The sequence below is a fragment of the Protopterus annectens genome, chromosome 6.part0, assembly GCF_019279795.1.
Source record: "Protopterus annectens isolate FY-2018-M chromosome 6.part0, PAN1.0, whole genome shotgun sequence".
NCBI lineage: Eukaryota > Metazoa > Chordata > Ceratodontiformes > Protopteridae > Protopterus > Protopterus annectens.
In genome coordinates, this window is record NC_056737.1 from 158,632,756 (window position 1) to 158,649,549 (window position 16,794).

The following is a 16,794-nucleotide window of genomic DNA, read 5'->3' on the forward strand; positions in this document are numbered from 1 at the left end:
AGCAAAGATCGCCTCTTAGTAGATGACATGAGACAGAGAATAGCTGGAGATTTTTGAGTCTGTCTGTGCAGGACATGTGTTTAAGGCCTAGCATCCTCTTTGTGAGGTACTTTTGTGGCCTTTCCAGCTGTTGCGTGTGTCTAGTGAGCTACATGCTAAATAGGGCATTATACTCGATGACTGGCCTAATGAGTAGAGGAAAAGATGATGTCCTCTTTCTTCCTGGATGCAAAACTCTTGGTAATGAGATGTGCCACACAGACTAACTTTCTGACCACAGTGGCAATGTGGTGGTCAAAGGAGAGGTTGTTGTCAACCTGTATCCCCAGATCTCTGATAACGCCTTCAGTGGGCTCCCATCTATGTGGAAATTAGGGGGAACTGAGTTTTTCCCAAAGGGGATGGCGATGCATTTTTTGGCATTAAGCTTAAGGCCATGGTTTCGACAACAGTCATTGGTCTCAGTCAGGCCTTTTTGTAGGATGTCTACTTCACTTGGAGTTAATAATGGTTCCCAGCTTGCAGTTGTCTGTGAACTTGGACAGCCAGAGTCTCCTGTGTTGACCTGGACTTCTGAGATGTAGATGCCAAACAGTAGACGACCCAGGACCGATCCCTGTGGAACTCCACTTGTGACTGGTTGGCAGTCTGTCTTGGAGTCCGCTACTATCACACTGTGGGTTCTGTCTGTAAGCCAATTTGCAGCCCACTTAGTGAAATAGGGGTTGATACCTAGTTTTGTGAGTTTATCCATTTCTGAGTGGGGAATGGTATCAAAGGCCTTGGCCAGATTTGAGGTAGGCTATATGAACTGCCTGGCCCTCATCCACAGCTCTGGTGACTGACTCAAACAAATCAACCAGGTTCAGCAGGCATGATCTACCTTTCACAAAAACAAATTGAGTGGGATCTAGAGTTTGGAGTTTCCCTATATCTTTGTTAATAAAGTCCATGATGATGCGCTCCATAGTCTTACATATCAGACTCGTCAGGCTAACGAGGCGATAATTCCCAGGGTCTGTAGTCGTGCTCCCCCTTTATGGAGAGGAATTACTGTAGCTGTGTGCCATTCAGTATGGACAAAGCCTGAAATGAGGCTGTGATTGAACATGGCGCACATATTGTTATGTCTTATGTTGTGTCTTTCTGCTTTTCCCGGTTAGGGGTCACCACAACAGCAGAACTCCGGTCCGCTAATGATTGATAGTTGATTTTTACGTGCCGAGTTACCAGCCCTGATGCACAACCTTCAACGAAGGTATGCCCATTCACGCATGTCTCCACGCAGAAGACACTCTAGCTGAGAATCGAACTGGACAGCGTCTTACTGTTGTGTCTTATAATGGTTATAAATGTGAACTTGTTAATATTGTTTGATTACTTATACAAATGTGAGTTTGCCTATGTCAAAAGTGATAAAGGTATTTAAAAAAAAACAGAGATGGAAATCTTTTCTTTTAAAGCTCACTGATTTATCAGAAAGTAATGAATTAAAGGCTTGAAATAAGCCCTTGCCAAAACCCTGCCAACTCTCTCCATCCCTACTCAGAAAAAAAGGAGGAAAATATGTCCAACTCTTTCTTTTCATTTCTTTATATAGATTTCCTAGAAAAAGAATGATCCATGGAAGGGACTCTTCCCCAGGAATCAATCTCTCTAAGTCAGCTTTGCTGAGACTAAGAGTGGTTCTCCATTGCCACCATGGACACTCCAACAGCTGTAGAGAAAATACCTAACTCCTGATCCTTAGCAGCTTTTTTAAGGAGCAATGCCACTGGAATTGAGAGAAGATGGCAAAAGCACAGTATCTCATCAATGGCTGAGGAAAGGGGCTGGACCACCAAATACTAACATGAACAGGACAGGGAAGAACTGAAAAGCCAAAAGCTTGTTCTATGGTTAGCCAAAAAAGTGCTTGAATAGTGAGTATAAGAGGCTGGCAGAGTCGGTGAAATTTCTGTTTGGAAAGTCACATTTTTTAGGCACAACTGTTTTAGTCACAGACCATAAAATACTAGATCAAGCCCTATCTATACCTTTCCTTAAAAAAATGTTTTTACCCATACACCTTTCATACATTCGCTAATTTTACTAGTTCTACAACAAAACCTAGTCCATTTACCCCACCCTCCACCACTTATTACAGAATACACCTGGCATAATGTAAGGCCAATTTCCCATCATTGCTCCAGCCAGGCTGATTAACATGGGCATCCTGAGGCAATGTAACAATTGCCTCATATATACAGACAACCTACTACTCCTAAAACATGCAAATACAATACGTGAGAGATGTATCTATACTATGAATCTGGAATCATTTCTCTCCTACATAACAGCAAACCAAATACCAAGCAGGTTGTCAGCACCAACACTCCACCTCCCACACATACCAAGCACAAAACCCCACATACGCAGAGGTACTCACTAGAAATATATCAAAAGAGCAAAGACCTCCAAAGCACAAACTTCATGCACACAGTACAGTCCCAACAGCACTCACTACACATAACACATGCATCAGTGTCTCACCCAATAAGCCCGTAAGGCAAAATGTATCTAAATCAAATATCTTGGTCACAGGCGACTCCACAGTGAGACAGAAAGTGACCCCCTCACTAGGCTGGACAAAAAGAAGGTCATGATCAGCTGCCTGTCTTGTCCTAGCATCTGTCAAATCACACATGCACTCAAGTCAGTCAACAGCAAGTGCTATTATGACTCTCTCATAGTCCAGGTTGGAGTGAATGACTTGCGATGCACCTCACTGGACTATATGAAAAGACATGATGGAACTAATTATGCATCCCAGGCAGGTATGTGCCTATCCCTAAGCAGCATTCTTCCCTCACCAAGGATGATGCCACAATACAAACAAAAAAATGATGGACTTCAAAAACTGGCTTAGCTTCTGGTGTCAATCCAGGGGGATACTGTATCTGACAGCCTGGGATGATATGGTTGACAAATCATGCTGTTTTGCCAGAGATGGTCTTCCCTTGTCGCCTCTAGGCTTTAGGTTGCTGACAAAAGTACTTACCTCCCCCATAGTGCCTTTTTTATGCAATTTCATAAGAAAAAAAATCCTGACATAAAAATATCCTCCAGAAACAAACTCAAGGTTATGCTGCTTAATGCTAGGAGTCTAAATGAGAAACTGTACTCACATGATGCACTTCTCACCCTGGAAGATGCTGATGTCTGCACATTCACAGAGACATGGTTCAAGACCTCAGAGAGTACCCTGGCCATTCAGGGCTACAATGCCTTCCACACATTCAGACCACACAATAACGTGAAAAAACAAGAGGGGAGGAGTATCTATCTTCATTAAAGTCATATACACCTCTAGACTGGTTAAACAGTACAATTCCCTAGAGTTACTCCAAGTCCAGCTAACTGAAGGAAAGATGCCCCCCCACTATGAACAAAGAAAACCACACAGCCTACCTGGATGTACTTGAGTCACTCTCAGTACAGCCAAATACTCTGTTCATGGGTGCTTTAACTATCCTTCCATCATATGGGTAACATATATAAGCACAAAGGTTCATGGACTTTAACACAAATGCTCTGCAGCAGGCAGTCAGCACCCCAATAAGGAGTTCTAACATCCTTGACATAGTGCTCACCAACATCTGGGATTGCTGCACCACCCCATGTGTGGGGCCCTCCCTGGTAAAGTCCAATCATAAATTAGTCTCATTCGAAGTAACGATCGTACCTGACCCAACCTCAGGACAAAAAGGTTAAGAAAATGTCTCCAAAGCAAGCTATAGCCTACTGAGTGATGGCATCAATAGTTTCAGACCCCCTGCCAACATTGACAGCGAAGACCCCTATACTGAAGTGTACACAAATGTCCTATATAAACACATATAAAGGTATAGACTCAGCTGTACCGGAACAGATCAAATCAAGATCCTCATGAAAAAATAAGCCACCCTGGTACACAGCATAAATAAGTTATACAATAAGAAAAATAAATTGCTGTCAAAAAACAAGAGGGAATGGTCCCAGCAAAGGAAGAACTATCTCCAAAGCATAAACAAGTAGATTAGACATCTTTTAAAGTCTTCTAAAGCTAATTACAAAACTAAATTACCATCCCTAGCTAAGGTAAATCACAAAGCATTCTTTAGCTATGTCCGAAATCTAAAAGGGAAGACCCAGCTTTGTGCCGAACTAGCTGTTGACTGTACCACTCATACTGATCCTGAGGACATTGCCAATCTGCTAGCGGACAGGTTTGGCGAAAACTTCACCCCCCTCTCCCCACTAATCATACCCCATAACATACCTGTCACCAGTCCTCTGCCTAGTATCTGCAGAAAGCAGCTCATAGCCACACTTTCCAAGGCCAAAAACACAGCCTCTATGGGACTGGACAACATTCCCAGCTGTTTATTAAACAGTCTAAAACAGGAGTTAGCAGAACTGCACAGCATGCTGTTCAATCTCAGTCTAAGCACCGGTTTTGTCCCAGCTAAGTGGAAAACAGCAACTGTAATCCCCTTGCACAAAGGGGGTCCCTCAACTGACCCCAGGAACTCTTGACCCATAAGCCTAACTAGCCTTATCTGCAAAGCCATGGAGAGAATAATCATGGATCTTATCAACAAGGATATCGGTGAACTTCAAACTCTTGACCCGACCCAATTCGGCTTCGTTAAGGGCAGATCTTGCCTGCTAAACTGGTGGACTTATTTGAGAATGTCATCAAGACCCTGGATGAAAGCAAAACAGTTCACACTGCCTATCTCAACCTAGCCAGGGCCTTTGACACAATCCCTCACTCAGGCATCACTGAGAAACTCACCCAGCTGGGGATTAACCCTTACGTCACTAGATGGGTTGCCAACTGGCTCACAAACATAACACATATAGTCAAAATTGGGGATGCCAACTCTACTAGCAGACCTGTTACCACTGGGGTTCCACAGGGATCTGTGCTAGGCCCCCTACTGTTTGCCAAATATTTTTCAGAAGTCCAGGCAAAAACAGATGGTGTATGGCTTCCCAAGTTTGCTAATGACTGCAAACTGGGTGCAATCATCGAATCTCCCAAAAATGTCAACATACTACAAAATGGACTTACACAGACAAATGACTGGTATCAATACCATGGACTTAAACTAAATGTAAACAAATGCATTATCATCCCCTTCAGCAAAGGAGTACCCCCTGCTAATAACAGCATTAATAATATTCCCCTAAGTTCAAACCCAGTAGTCACAGATTTAGGAACACAAGTTGATAGCAGCCTTAATTTTGATCATCTGGTGTCCACGGAAGTAAGGAAGGTCTTCTTCATTGCACACCTCATAAGCAAGGGTATAGCATCCAAAGCTAAGAAGGTTATAACTCTGTACTTGACTCTCATCAGACCAATAACACAGTACAATGCTCCCTTCTGTAGGTACCTCACCAGACATCTGCAGCAACTGGAGAGACCTCAAAGGTTTCTCACCAAGAAAATTCAAGGCCTAAAACACATGACCTACAAGGACAGACTGAAGGCCCTATCACTTTATTCAGTATCATATAGACTGCTTAGAGAAGACTTGTGCCTGGCCTACAGGGCAGTCTCAGACCCTGGCTTGATGAAGCTGATGCACATCTGCAAATCCAGTGGGACAAGACTCACTCGCTCTAGGGATCTTAACCTAGCCTGTGATATTAACAAGACAAGCTGGAGAGACAGCTATGTGTCTCAGAGGTTGCCACTCCTCTGAAGCAAGCTCCCAATTTATGTAAAACAGAGCTCTTCAATAACCCTATTTAAGTGTAACTTGTACAACTGGGTGGGAAACCATAAATTTACACCAGGGGTTTCACCTGTGTCCCTCGCAGAGAGAGGCAGCCAGTGCTGAGCTTAGATCTTTCAGCAAACATAGGCTGTATATATTAGTCCATAACGGAATAAGGCTATAACATGGCTAGACTTGTACAGGCCTTAGGGCCAACAGCCTAGTAACCTCCAATTATCCTATGATCCTATAAAGAAAGTAAAGTGATTTTTAAACAATCTACTCACAGATTATTAAGCTGACAAAAAAATCAACTTTTTGAAGAAATGTTTTAGTGGCAACCACTAAAACACATTTCCTAGTTTAAACAACACTTTCTTTTCTGAAAAAAGTAAACTTTTACTCATAACATTTGGTAAAGTGGAAGGATCTTCCCAGAAGGGTAGAAATATTCTCAGCCTTGATGAAATGCTAGCAGACCATCTCAAAGTCTGCAGACAGAGCAGATATACATATATATACACGCACATGTGTGTATATATATATATATATATATATATATATATATATATATATATATGAGAGAGAGACGGAGAGAGGGAGAGTTCTGAAGGTTTGGTGCCCCAACCACTGACTAAACAGCTCTCTATGAGCTCTTCAGAGGTTAGGGAGGTGTGAAAGGTGTCCTAAAGGTTTGGATGCTAACTGGTTGACTTGGGCAGGATATAACCCATACAGCTTAGGCCACTGCAACAGTGATCTAATAAAGAACATCTTATATTTTCATGACAGTACCTAGTCAGTGCAACTCTATCAGGAAACTATATATTAAGAAGAAAATTAATCATTTGTTCTGATTATCATTTATGTTTTTTGCCATTTTATATATCTGGTTTGTTTCTTTTACCTGATATCTTGAATTGGGGATTTCCTGTCTCTCTTCTTTCCCCATATTTTCAGTGAAGCTACTTGAAGAATCACAAATTCACCATTCTTCATACCAATGGCAACCATGTCTCCATCAGGACTGTAGCACACAGTACGTGCTCCATGGCCCAGCGTTACCTTATTCAGCATCTTCTGTGAGCAAAAATGTTAAAGAAACATATATGGGAAATAGTAAAATACATATGTGCATGCCTCAAGTTAATATACAGCACAATATTACTAAAAAAGTAGTCCTTTATGCTATCCCACTTATGCTTCCGGACAGTCTCATTTATTCAACTTGTTACTTACTCTGATGCTTTATTTTACTTCTAGTTTTCTTCCATTTATTCCAAGCTGTCTATTTATGTTCCCAGTTATCAAAACTGTTTTTCAAGTTATGCTCCCTGTTAAACATTTATCACTCTTCACATTAGCAAGTGACTCCTCTTTTATTCCTAGTTATTCTAAAAATCCTGCAAACAATCTGTGAATCAGGGATCAGGATAAACTAGACAACAAAGCAAGAAAATTGCCAGAAGCTGCAGTTCCTTCAGCTCATGTCATCTGACTGATATGTAGCAGTTTAGGTGAATATGGCAAAGGAATTTGCAGGAAACACTTCTAGATCCCACAGATATCAGTAGGCATACCTCTCAACTGTACAGATTTTCACAGAATGTCCAGCTTTTGGCCTCATATGTTTGGTCTGTTTTTCTACCAAATTAGTGGTAAATCATTACAGACTGAAGTTAGAAAATGATGATAGACATTTGAGTTTCAGACTTCATATCCTTCAGAAAAATTAAAAAAAAATAATGCCAATGTAAAGCATGTTATTCTATCAACTTTCTAAATTTGTAAGGGCAATATTTAAATATTGTCCCTATCTTTGCACCATCATCCTGCTTTTATTCATGGCTTTGTCCAGATTTCTTGCTCTAAGAGGTTCAGAGGTATGCCAACAGGACTGGCAACAAAATACATAAAATACATCATGTGGAAAATAATCTAGGTAGGGCATAATCATAAAGTTATATTTTAGCTATCTATAATATTTTGATGCCAGAGCTTTACTTTAATTCATAACCATAAAAAGTATTCAAATGTCGGTACTTTCTTCTAGACAAGTAGAAGTCTCAGGAGAATTCATATTAAATTTAGACATTCTTGGCATATATATGTATCTGTCTATATATATGAAGACCTCACTAATCTAATCTAATATTAATTACTATTATTATTATTATTATCACTAATCTGAGCCACTAAAAGGTTTAGTTATTGTCTCATGTGGATCCTTCTGTTACCAGAAGCAATGTTATCAAAGTCAGGTTATTTTTCAATTCTCTGTGTGTGAGCCTTGTATGTACAATATGGCTTCATATAACACAACAGTCTTTAGATGGCTTTGGAACTGGTGGTACACCATTTAGAGGCCTCTGTGTTTCACTAACAAACACAACTTTACATATGAGAATGGAACAAATTCTCCAATTATTAAAGGAAACCACTGACCTGGAAATCACTATGTAAGCATGCCTTATAATACAAGCAGATCTTTGAATGACTTGAAACTGATATGAAATATCAGCATGTAGATCTTACATCAGAAGTACATCTAACAAAACTTCTATTTCTATGGCATAGATGGAAGGAACCTTGCCTATGACCTTAGGTAACAGGTTTGAGTAGCAGTCTCAGCACTTTAGAAGCCAGATAGGGACAGGGGGGAATACAGAGCCTGTTCACCTCACTCAGGAGGAGGGTTTGGGGGCATATGCTTTGGTAGTGAGTAGTATAATCACAAATGGAGACTGAGGGTCACAATGAAGTGCTTCTGCAAAGCAGTGGGGCTGTCTGTGTGCCCACAGAAGAAGGGTACAAGTATTGCTAAACAAACTGCATGCCATCAACTTAGATGCTGCAGAAAGGAATTAGTAGGGTTTAGGAAAAATCCCATCCATCTGCATATATGATATAATTCCAGTCCCCCTTCGCCCAAACCTTGTCCCAGGAATGAATCAGTCACTAGTGCAGATAAGGGAAGAGCTGATGGTCAGTAGAATATGATGCAAAAAAACAATTTAGCAACCAGGCAATTTGGTAAAAAAAATAAATAAATAAAATAAAAACATGATAAAATTCTATTTTTAATCAAGCATTTCTTATTGCACAAAAATAAATAAATTAATCTGCAACGTATACACTGTGGCCCATGTGTGTATGCCTGTCTACTTCCACATTTAAGAGTGACCACGACAGGTGAAAAAGCATTCTCATGTCTGAAGGAATTAAAAAAAAAATCACTACTTACTTACCTGATCAATCAAAATAAATACAATTCCTCCAGAGAAAATATTTAACTTTCCACAGTGTATGTATGTATACACACACATATATATATATATATATATATATATATATATATATATATATATATATATATATATGTGTGTGTGTGTGTCTACTTTTTTGACTGAAATATCATTATTTCGAGCAAGAAAAGTAAGACCTTACTTTCAAAAAAGTGTACTTCAACGAAAGTGCAATTTCGTGAATTCCGGTTCAGCGAACCAGCAATAAAAATAAAACAAAGCACTACAGTGGGGATAAGGGAATATACCTGTTTCCCCACTGTAGTACGATCTCAGAGTTAGTATATATAATGTAGCGGGGGGGTGGGATGTGCAGCCCCCCACATGAGGGGGTGCCCCCCCTGCAAAACACACTTTAATGTGTATTTTTTTTATTTATAGTGCCAGCTTGCTGAACCGGAATTTGCGAAAGTGCACTTTCGCGAAACTAAGGTTGTACTTTTCTTGTTCGAAATAATGATATTTCGATCAAAAAAGTAGACCCATATATTTTATATATATATATATATATATATATATATATATATATACACACACACACACGCATACATGTACACACACGCATAATGTGTGTGTGCGTACTCACATACATGCACGTCTACTTAATATAATCGACAGACACAATGTCAACATAAAAACATCAGCAATATAAATACTGACACCTTACTATGCAAATACTGACACCTTATTATGCATGTGCCAAGGAATAATCTTTGCACATGTAAAGGTAAAAGAAATCTAAGAAAAAAATGTTTTTTGCAGTTGAGAAAACCTTCCTGCACAGCTTCCAAGTGGGGGTCTGCACCCTCACTTGATAACTATATATATATATATATATATATATATATATATATATATATATATATATATATACACAAACTCTGCGAATGCACAATACCAAGGAAAGGGCATATTCTCCAGCTCCTGGAATTGTGCTGTCTCGTACACCTATTGATCATCTGCTTAGTAGAACAACTTGTGATGATTAAACAGATGTCAGCTAAAAGCAAATTTGACCATATTTGCCCCCCCCCCCCATATCTATCTATATATAGCTAGCTAGCTAGCTAGATATACTACACGTTGCACCCTGACAAACTAAATCACACAGCAATTATGAACTTGTATATAATGTGTGTGTGTGTGTGTATATATATATATATATATATATATATATATATATATATATATATATATATATAAATTTACACATATCTACACACACACTTCCCAATTCATGTGTTTCATTAGTGAATTTTCTTATTGTTCAATCTCTGTGTTGATTTGTATGTCTACTATTTTTCTTTACATTCTGTGCTATAATGGAGTGATCCTTTTGTAGTTGCTTGATGCTCATTTCTTTTATCTATTTTAAGTGAATATTGAAACATATTAATTTAACATTATTGTATATTCACCAGTATTAATTGTACTGTCCAGTTACTCTGTGAGCTCGGGTAAGTTGTGGCTGAAAAGCATTAGCAGACCAGTCCATCTATCCAGTCAACAAGTGTAAGTAAGCAAATAAATAAATTCAGCGAGCTGTCTTTAGATCTGATGAGGACATTGCCAGGGATCTCAGATGTGAGGCCTTAAAAACCACAGGTAGGATTAGAGAAGGAGAAATTAAATGAGGGTTTGTCACAGGGAGGCTTACAGATCCAGTGGGAGATGGAGATAGAATTACCCCATCTGGATCTAAACTCTGAGGAATTTCCTCATCATCCTAGCCACTTCAGCCTCAGACAAACTCCTGGAAGACCTGATTAAGGATCTAGTGGATGGTGACCTTGAGTGCTTAGATGGAGACTCCTGCAAAAACAAGAAAGGGATCAGATCTGCTGAACGAAGAGGTGACAGAATCCAAGGTGATTTAGTTTTTGAAGCAGTGGGATCTGTAGTTCTCCCAGTTTTTTTTGGCATTTTTAGAGGTTGTTCTGAGGATGAAGCTGAAAAGTTTGTAGGATCTGGAGATCTCTTTCTAGACTCTTTGTCTTTCGGAGCCGGGTTGGTCTTCCCTTTGCTGGATTTTTTACAGGGAGGTTGAGTTCAAGCTGAAATAGAGGAAGAAGACCCTACAAAGCTAATTTGTTATGTGTACTGTGAGTGCCCTCGTGTTGAAGCTGGCACAAGTAGTACAATGTGCATCTAAATGGGCAGCACCCAAGCAATAGATACATTCCTTGTGGGCATCTGAATTAGGTATTTTGTATGCACAGGAGATGCACTTCTTGAAGCTATTTGGTTTGTCAGCCAAACTTACATGCTAGTCATAAAAAGGGGGAAGGCCCAAAGGAAAATTCTAAAAGTATGAACAATTATATATTACTGTTTTTTTATGAGAAAAGGCAAGAAAAACTTGCTAGTCAAGGGTACTATAAAACAGGTAGGAGGAGGACAAGAAGAAAGCTGAAGCACCAACAATGGTACTGGAAGGAAATACTGACGTCTCGGTAAAAGTCACAGAAGAAAAAGGACTTGACTAAAAAAAAATTTTCTGTAATAAAGGGAAAAAGGTTAAAGTAATTCAGAGGACAGCCTACTGAAGAAAAAAGTTATAAAGACTCACTGTTTTACCCTGAAAACATCAATAGCTCAAAAGTGAGTGAATCCACAGCTATAGAAATATGGCAGCAAACGAGATTATGAAGTATGTTAGGCTGGTGGGACACTATTGGTAAAGGGAGGCGCTCGACAGCTTGAATCCAAGGATCTGGAAGAATCATCCTAGTCAAATCTGAAACCAGCCAGTTGAGGACATCAGATCTCATATTTTCTTCCATATAAGAGAAAATGGAAGGAACAGACTATATTCAATTTACAAAAGCACAAAAAAAGCAACCAAACTGGTACTCCACAGCATGATTTGTTAATTGAAAGGATGCATGGAATATAGGCTTCAAATCTGGCCATGAAAAAGCAGACAATACCTGTATTAGTAAGATGCAATCATACCAGCAGAAGGAGCTGATCCTGACAAAACTGTGACATAAGGGAAAAGTAAAAGTATTACAAAGTGGAGAGAGCAAAGTGTTTGTAGAAAATGATTATTCCTTATACATCAGGTAGCACAGAAGCACAATTCTCCCAGTAATAAGGGAATGTCAAGAGGCAGGTATGAGATTTAAGTTGCTGTATCCAGCTGTCCTCAGAATTTCTTGAAGAATCAAAGACATTTTTGACATAGAACAGGCTAAGGAGGAAATACAAAAGTGTATCCAACAAAAAATGAGACATCAAACAGAAGAGGACTCTGCTTCTCATTCTTCTGAGAATAAAGCCTATACAGACTTTGCAACAAAATCTTTTCCAATGTTCCACAGTAAAATGCTTGAGTATCAGAAAAAGTACAGGATATGATCAGAAGAATCAGGAGTACCTTGAACTTGCGCCAGAGTCTGGCATTGGGAGATGGAGATGAAAAGAAAGACCAGCAAGACTGAAATAAGTGAATACACATCTGAGATTATAAAACATCAATCATATTTATGAAATACGGTTTTGCAAGAAAGAACACAAGATTTGACTTTTTGTTGACTTTGTTAAACTTATAGACGGACTGTAAAGCATATACCCACTTTATGTCATTAATGTTTAGAAGGATACTAAAAGGAAAAAAAATAACTGTTAGCTATACAGGTACTATTAAGATGTACATTTGTTTTTAAACATTTTGTGATATAAAATGGATGTTATATAGTAAAGTAGTTTTGTGTAGCATGTAGTCAGGGGTATTTTAAATGTGAGGCTGGGAAGGGAGTCTCTTCAGTGATTGTTTTATGTGACAAAGAGGCTTACTGGCCTCAAACAAATGCCCTACACTGACCACCTCAAAAAACTCCAGCTTTACTCAGTAGCATATCGCCTACTCTGAGGTGATCTCTGCCTAACATATAAAGCTATGTCAAACCCAGAGCTGTTGAACATGCTACATCTAAAGAAATCCCAATCCCTCCGAGCTACATGCTCTAGGGACCTAAACCTTGTCACCACAATAAACAGGACATGCTGGAGGGATAGATTCATGTCCCAGAGACTTCTTATACTCTGGAACAAGCTACCCATCTATGTCAAGCAAATTTCTTCATTAGCACTCTTAAAGAAAAATCTTGATGAGTGGATGGGAAATAGGAAATACACCCCAGGGATCACTTCTGTGGCTCTGCTCGACAGTGGCACAGGAAAATAACTTTCTTGGGTGGCATAAGCTATGGAATCTTGCTGGCTAGGCTTACGTAGGCCCTTGGGCCGATAGCCTAGTACCTACCTATGAACCTATAAATAAATGAGCACTTTTTAGTTGTAAGAACTATAGGTTTACAATCTAATAAGAGAAGAAAGGCTGGACAAAAGCAGTTTAAGTTAACATGCTATTCATCTTTGGCTGCTGGGGTGGGGGTAGGAAGTAAAAGTGCACTGATTATATTTATAAGTAGAGTTGACATGTTTTGCCTGCATTTTGCAGAGGCGAATGCCTCAATTCATGCCCTAAATGTTTTTGTAAGCAAGAAGGCTTGAAAAATAAGATAAAATGATGAAAGCCATGAGAAGAGCTAGCAGTCTTCATATACTTGCTCATAGGTTCATAGTTTGGTACTAGGCTATCAGCCCTAGGGGCCTATACAAGCCTAGCCATAACAATTCCCTGGCTATTTCTTCCCACACTATTTACTTCCCTGGACCCCTGTCTAGCAGGGTGACTGACATGATCCCTGGGGTGAATTTCCTTTCTCCCATCCAATCATCAAGGTTCCTTTTGAAGAGGGCCAAAGAGGTGCTCTGCTTGATATGTATGGGCAGTCTATTCCAGAGTCTGGGGTGTCTCTGGGTCAGGAACCTATCCCTCCAGCATGTTTTGTTTATTGTGATGACAAGATTTAGATCCCTGGAGCATGTGGCTCTGAGGGATTGGGATTTCTTTAAGTGTAGCATGTCCAACAGCTTTGGGTTTGACATGGCCTTGTATGTTAAGCAGAGATCGCCTTGGAGTAGACGATATGTGATAGAGTATAGCTGGAGTTGTTTAAGGCGGTCAGCATAGGGCATCTGCTTTAGGCCTGTGATTTTTTAATGAGGTATTTCTGTGGCCTTTCCAGTTATTGCAGATGTCTTGAGAGGTACATACCAAATGGGGTGTTGTATTCTATAATGGGTCTAATGAGGGATGAGTACAGTGGGACAATGACCTCCTTTTTTCTGGCAGAAAAGCCCTTGGTGATGAGGTGTTCCACATAGAAGGATTTCCTGACTGTTTTGGCAATGTGGTTATTGAAAGTGAGACCACTGTCCACCTGTGTCCCTAAGTCTCTTATCACACTTTCGGTGTTCAGTGTACTGCCACCTATGTGATAATTCACGGGTACATGTTTTTTCCCAAAGGGGATACCTATACATTTCTTGGCACTGAGCTTCAGCCCATGGCTCTGGCACCAAGCATCTGTTTCTGTAAGACCCTTTTGTAGAGTATCCACATCATTTGGGGATTCAATAATGGCTCCCAGTTTGCAGTCATCTGCTAACTTTGTTAGCCAGAGTCCCTTAGTGTTGGCCTGTATATCAGAGAAGTAGATGCCAAACAAGAGAGGTCCCAGGACTGAACCCTGAGGTACTCCACTTGTCTGGAGCTGGATTTGGAGTCAGCTACTTTTACAGTGTAGGTTCTGTCAGTAAGCCAGTTGGCAACCCATCAAGTGATGTAGGGATTAATGCCCAGCTTAGTAAGTTTATCTATGATTCCAGAGTGGGGGATGGTGTCAAAGCCCTTGGCAAGATCCAGATAGGCTGTGTGGACTGCCTTACTCTCGTCCACGACTCTGGAGACTGATTTGAAGAAGTCAATAAGGTTCAGGAGACAAGATCAGCCCTTCACGAACCCAAACTGGGTGGGGTCCAGTGTTTTAAGGTTGCCAATGTCTTTTTTTATAAGTTCCATGATAATACGTTCCATGGCCTTGCAGAACAGACTCGTCAGACTGATGGGGCGGTAGTTCCTGGGATCCAAGGTGGATCCCCCCTTGTGGAGTGGGATAACTGTAGTTGTGTGCCACTCAGTGGGCACGAAGCCTGAGGTGAGGCTATGATTAAACATGACACTTAGGTGACTTGCCAGTTCATTTTGTACTTCATGTAGTACACAGCCCGGGATGTCATCTGGTACCATGGATGCTGCATTCTTAGCTTTGGAGAGTGCGTTTTTGTACCTGTGTGGCCGTTATTACTGGAATTTGGCAATCTTCCAGTATTGAGATGGGCCATTTAGGGGGTGAAGGGGGGGTTAAGTTGGCACTGGATCTATCTGTCAGGATATTGGCAATATCCTTGGGATCAGTATATTTAATGCCATTCTGTTGTAGCTCAGAGCAGATCTGAGCATTGCCATTTAGATTCTTGACATAGTTATAGAATGCCTTGTGGTTGTCTTTGGAATCTTTGGCAATTTTATTTTTGTAACTAGCTTTTGTGGATTTTATGAGGGACCTCAGCTTCTTACTGAGGCTGGTAAGGGAGTTTTTTGCATCCTGGGATTTTCCTCTTTTCTGCAACAGTTTTTTTTCCTTTTGTTGTAAAGTTTGTTTATGGCAGGGCACTCAGTTTTTCTCCATTTCTTGAGAATCCCGAGCATTCTTTGCTAAAGGTAATGCAAAATTTAAATGGTACAAAGGTAAAAAGTTCAGTGGGGAAAAAAAGATCAAATTTTATTGGAAGTGAGTAAGAGATAGTAGCTTCACTAGCAGGCTTAATATTTTAATACATTTAACAGAACAATGTATAATTTAGTTTTATTTAAAGGTAGCCAGTGCACTTTTTCCTAGAGCTAAAAGTTAATGATTTCTGAAAGCATACAGACTGTTTTTCACATCTAGGACTAGAATATGAATAAGAATAAAATAAAAACTAATCATTATACATGGAAGCAGAGGCTATAACATGCATTTTATCATGAGCAACCTTAATTTTAGGTTTGCTAATGCCTATGGATGCAGCTGTAGATTTGGGGCAATTGTTGCTATATGAAATGTTAACCTTCACTTTTTGAAGATTTATATAGTTTTGTGTGTTTGATCTAAGTTAAAAGGTTTTGGGGTGTTTTGAAAATGTATTTAGATTTTTGTTTGAAGGATTTCATTAAAACAATAAGTCCTGAAAAATGTGACGTGATCAAATGGAGATGACAAGAAACAACTATATAAAAGATCAGCCTGCCAATCATTAGTGTGTGCATGTAACACAAATGTTGGAAGTGCACATTCTAAAAACTGTCATGTATAATAGGTGGAAACAATAACTTCTTATCATAAGGGCTACAAATATCCACATTACTTGGAAAGTAAATGGCCTTACAGGTACAGACAAAAAGGAAAGACTATTGAATTATATTAATAAATGTAGGGTGCAAATAGCAATGCTGCAAGATATATTTAGAAGGAAATAAGCATGTGAATATGTATTTCAGGATGGATACTCAGCAGGATAGGGACAAAGAAAAAGATGGGTAATTATACTAACTGCTAGAGGGGCTCCAATAGTGGTAGAAGATGAAAAAAGATAATAATGGTAGATTTGTGGCAGTAAGGTGCTATTGGTAAGGAAGGAGGAGGAGGATTGTGTTGGCAAGTTTTTATATTCTACCAAAAACTGACAATATGGAGCTTAAGAAAATTTTGGGAAAAATAATCAGCTTTCAGCAGGGAATAGTACTTATAGGTGGGGACTAGAACTTGATTTACAACAGTGAGGCT

General features: G+C 39.6%; 1 protein-coding gene across 1 annotated transcript in view; it reads right to left on the reverse strand.

Moving 5' to 3' along the window:
* LOC122803780 (echinoderm microtubule-associated protein-like 5) overlaps positions 1-16,794 on the reverse strand; it is a 3,919,718-nt gene that overhangs the window by 324,980 nt on the left and 3,577,944 nt on the right. The window contains exon 39 of the mRNA XM_044073467.1: positions 6,658-6,830. Coding sequence (XP_043929402.1) covers positions 6,658-6,830 — 173 coding nt within the window. The remainder of the gene's footprint in view (positions 1-6,657; positions 6,831-16,794) is intronic.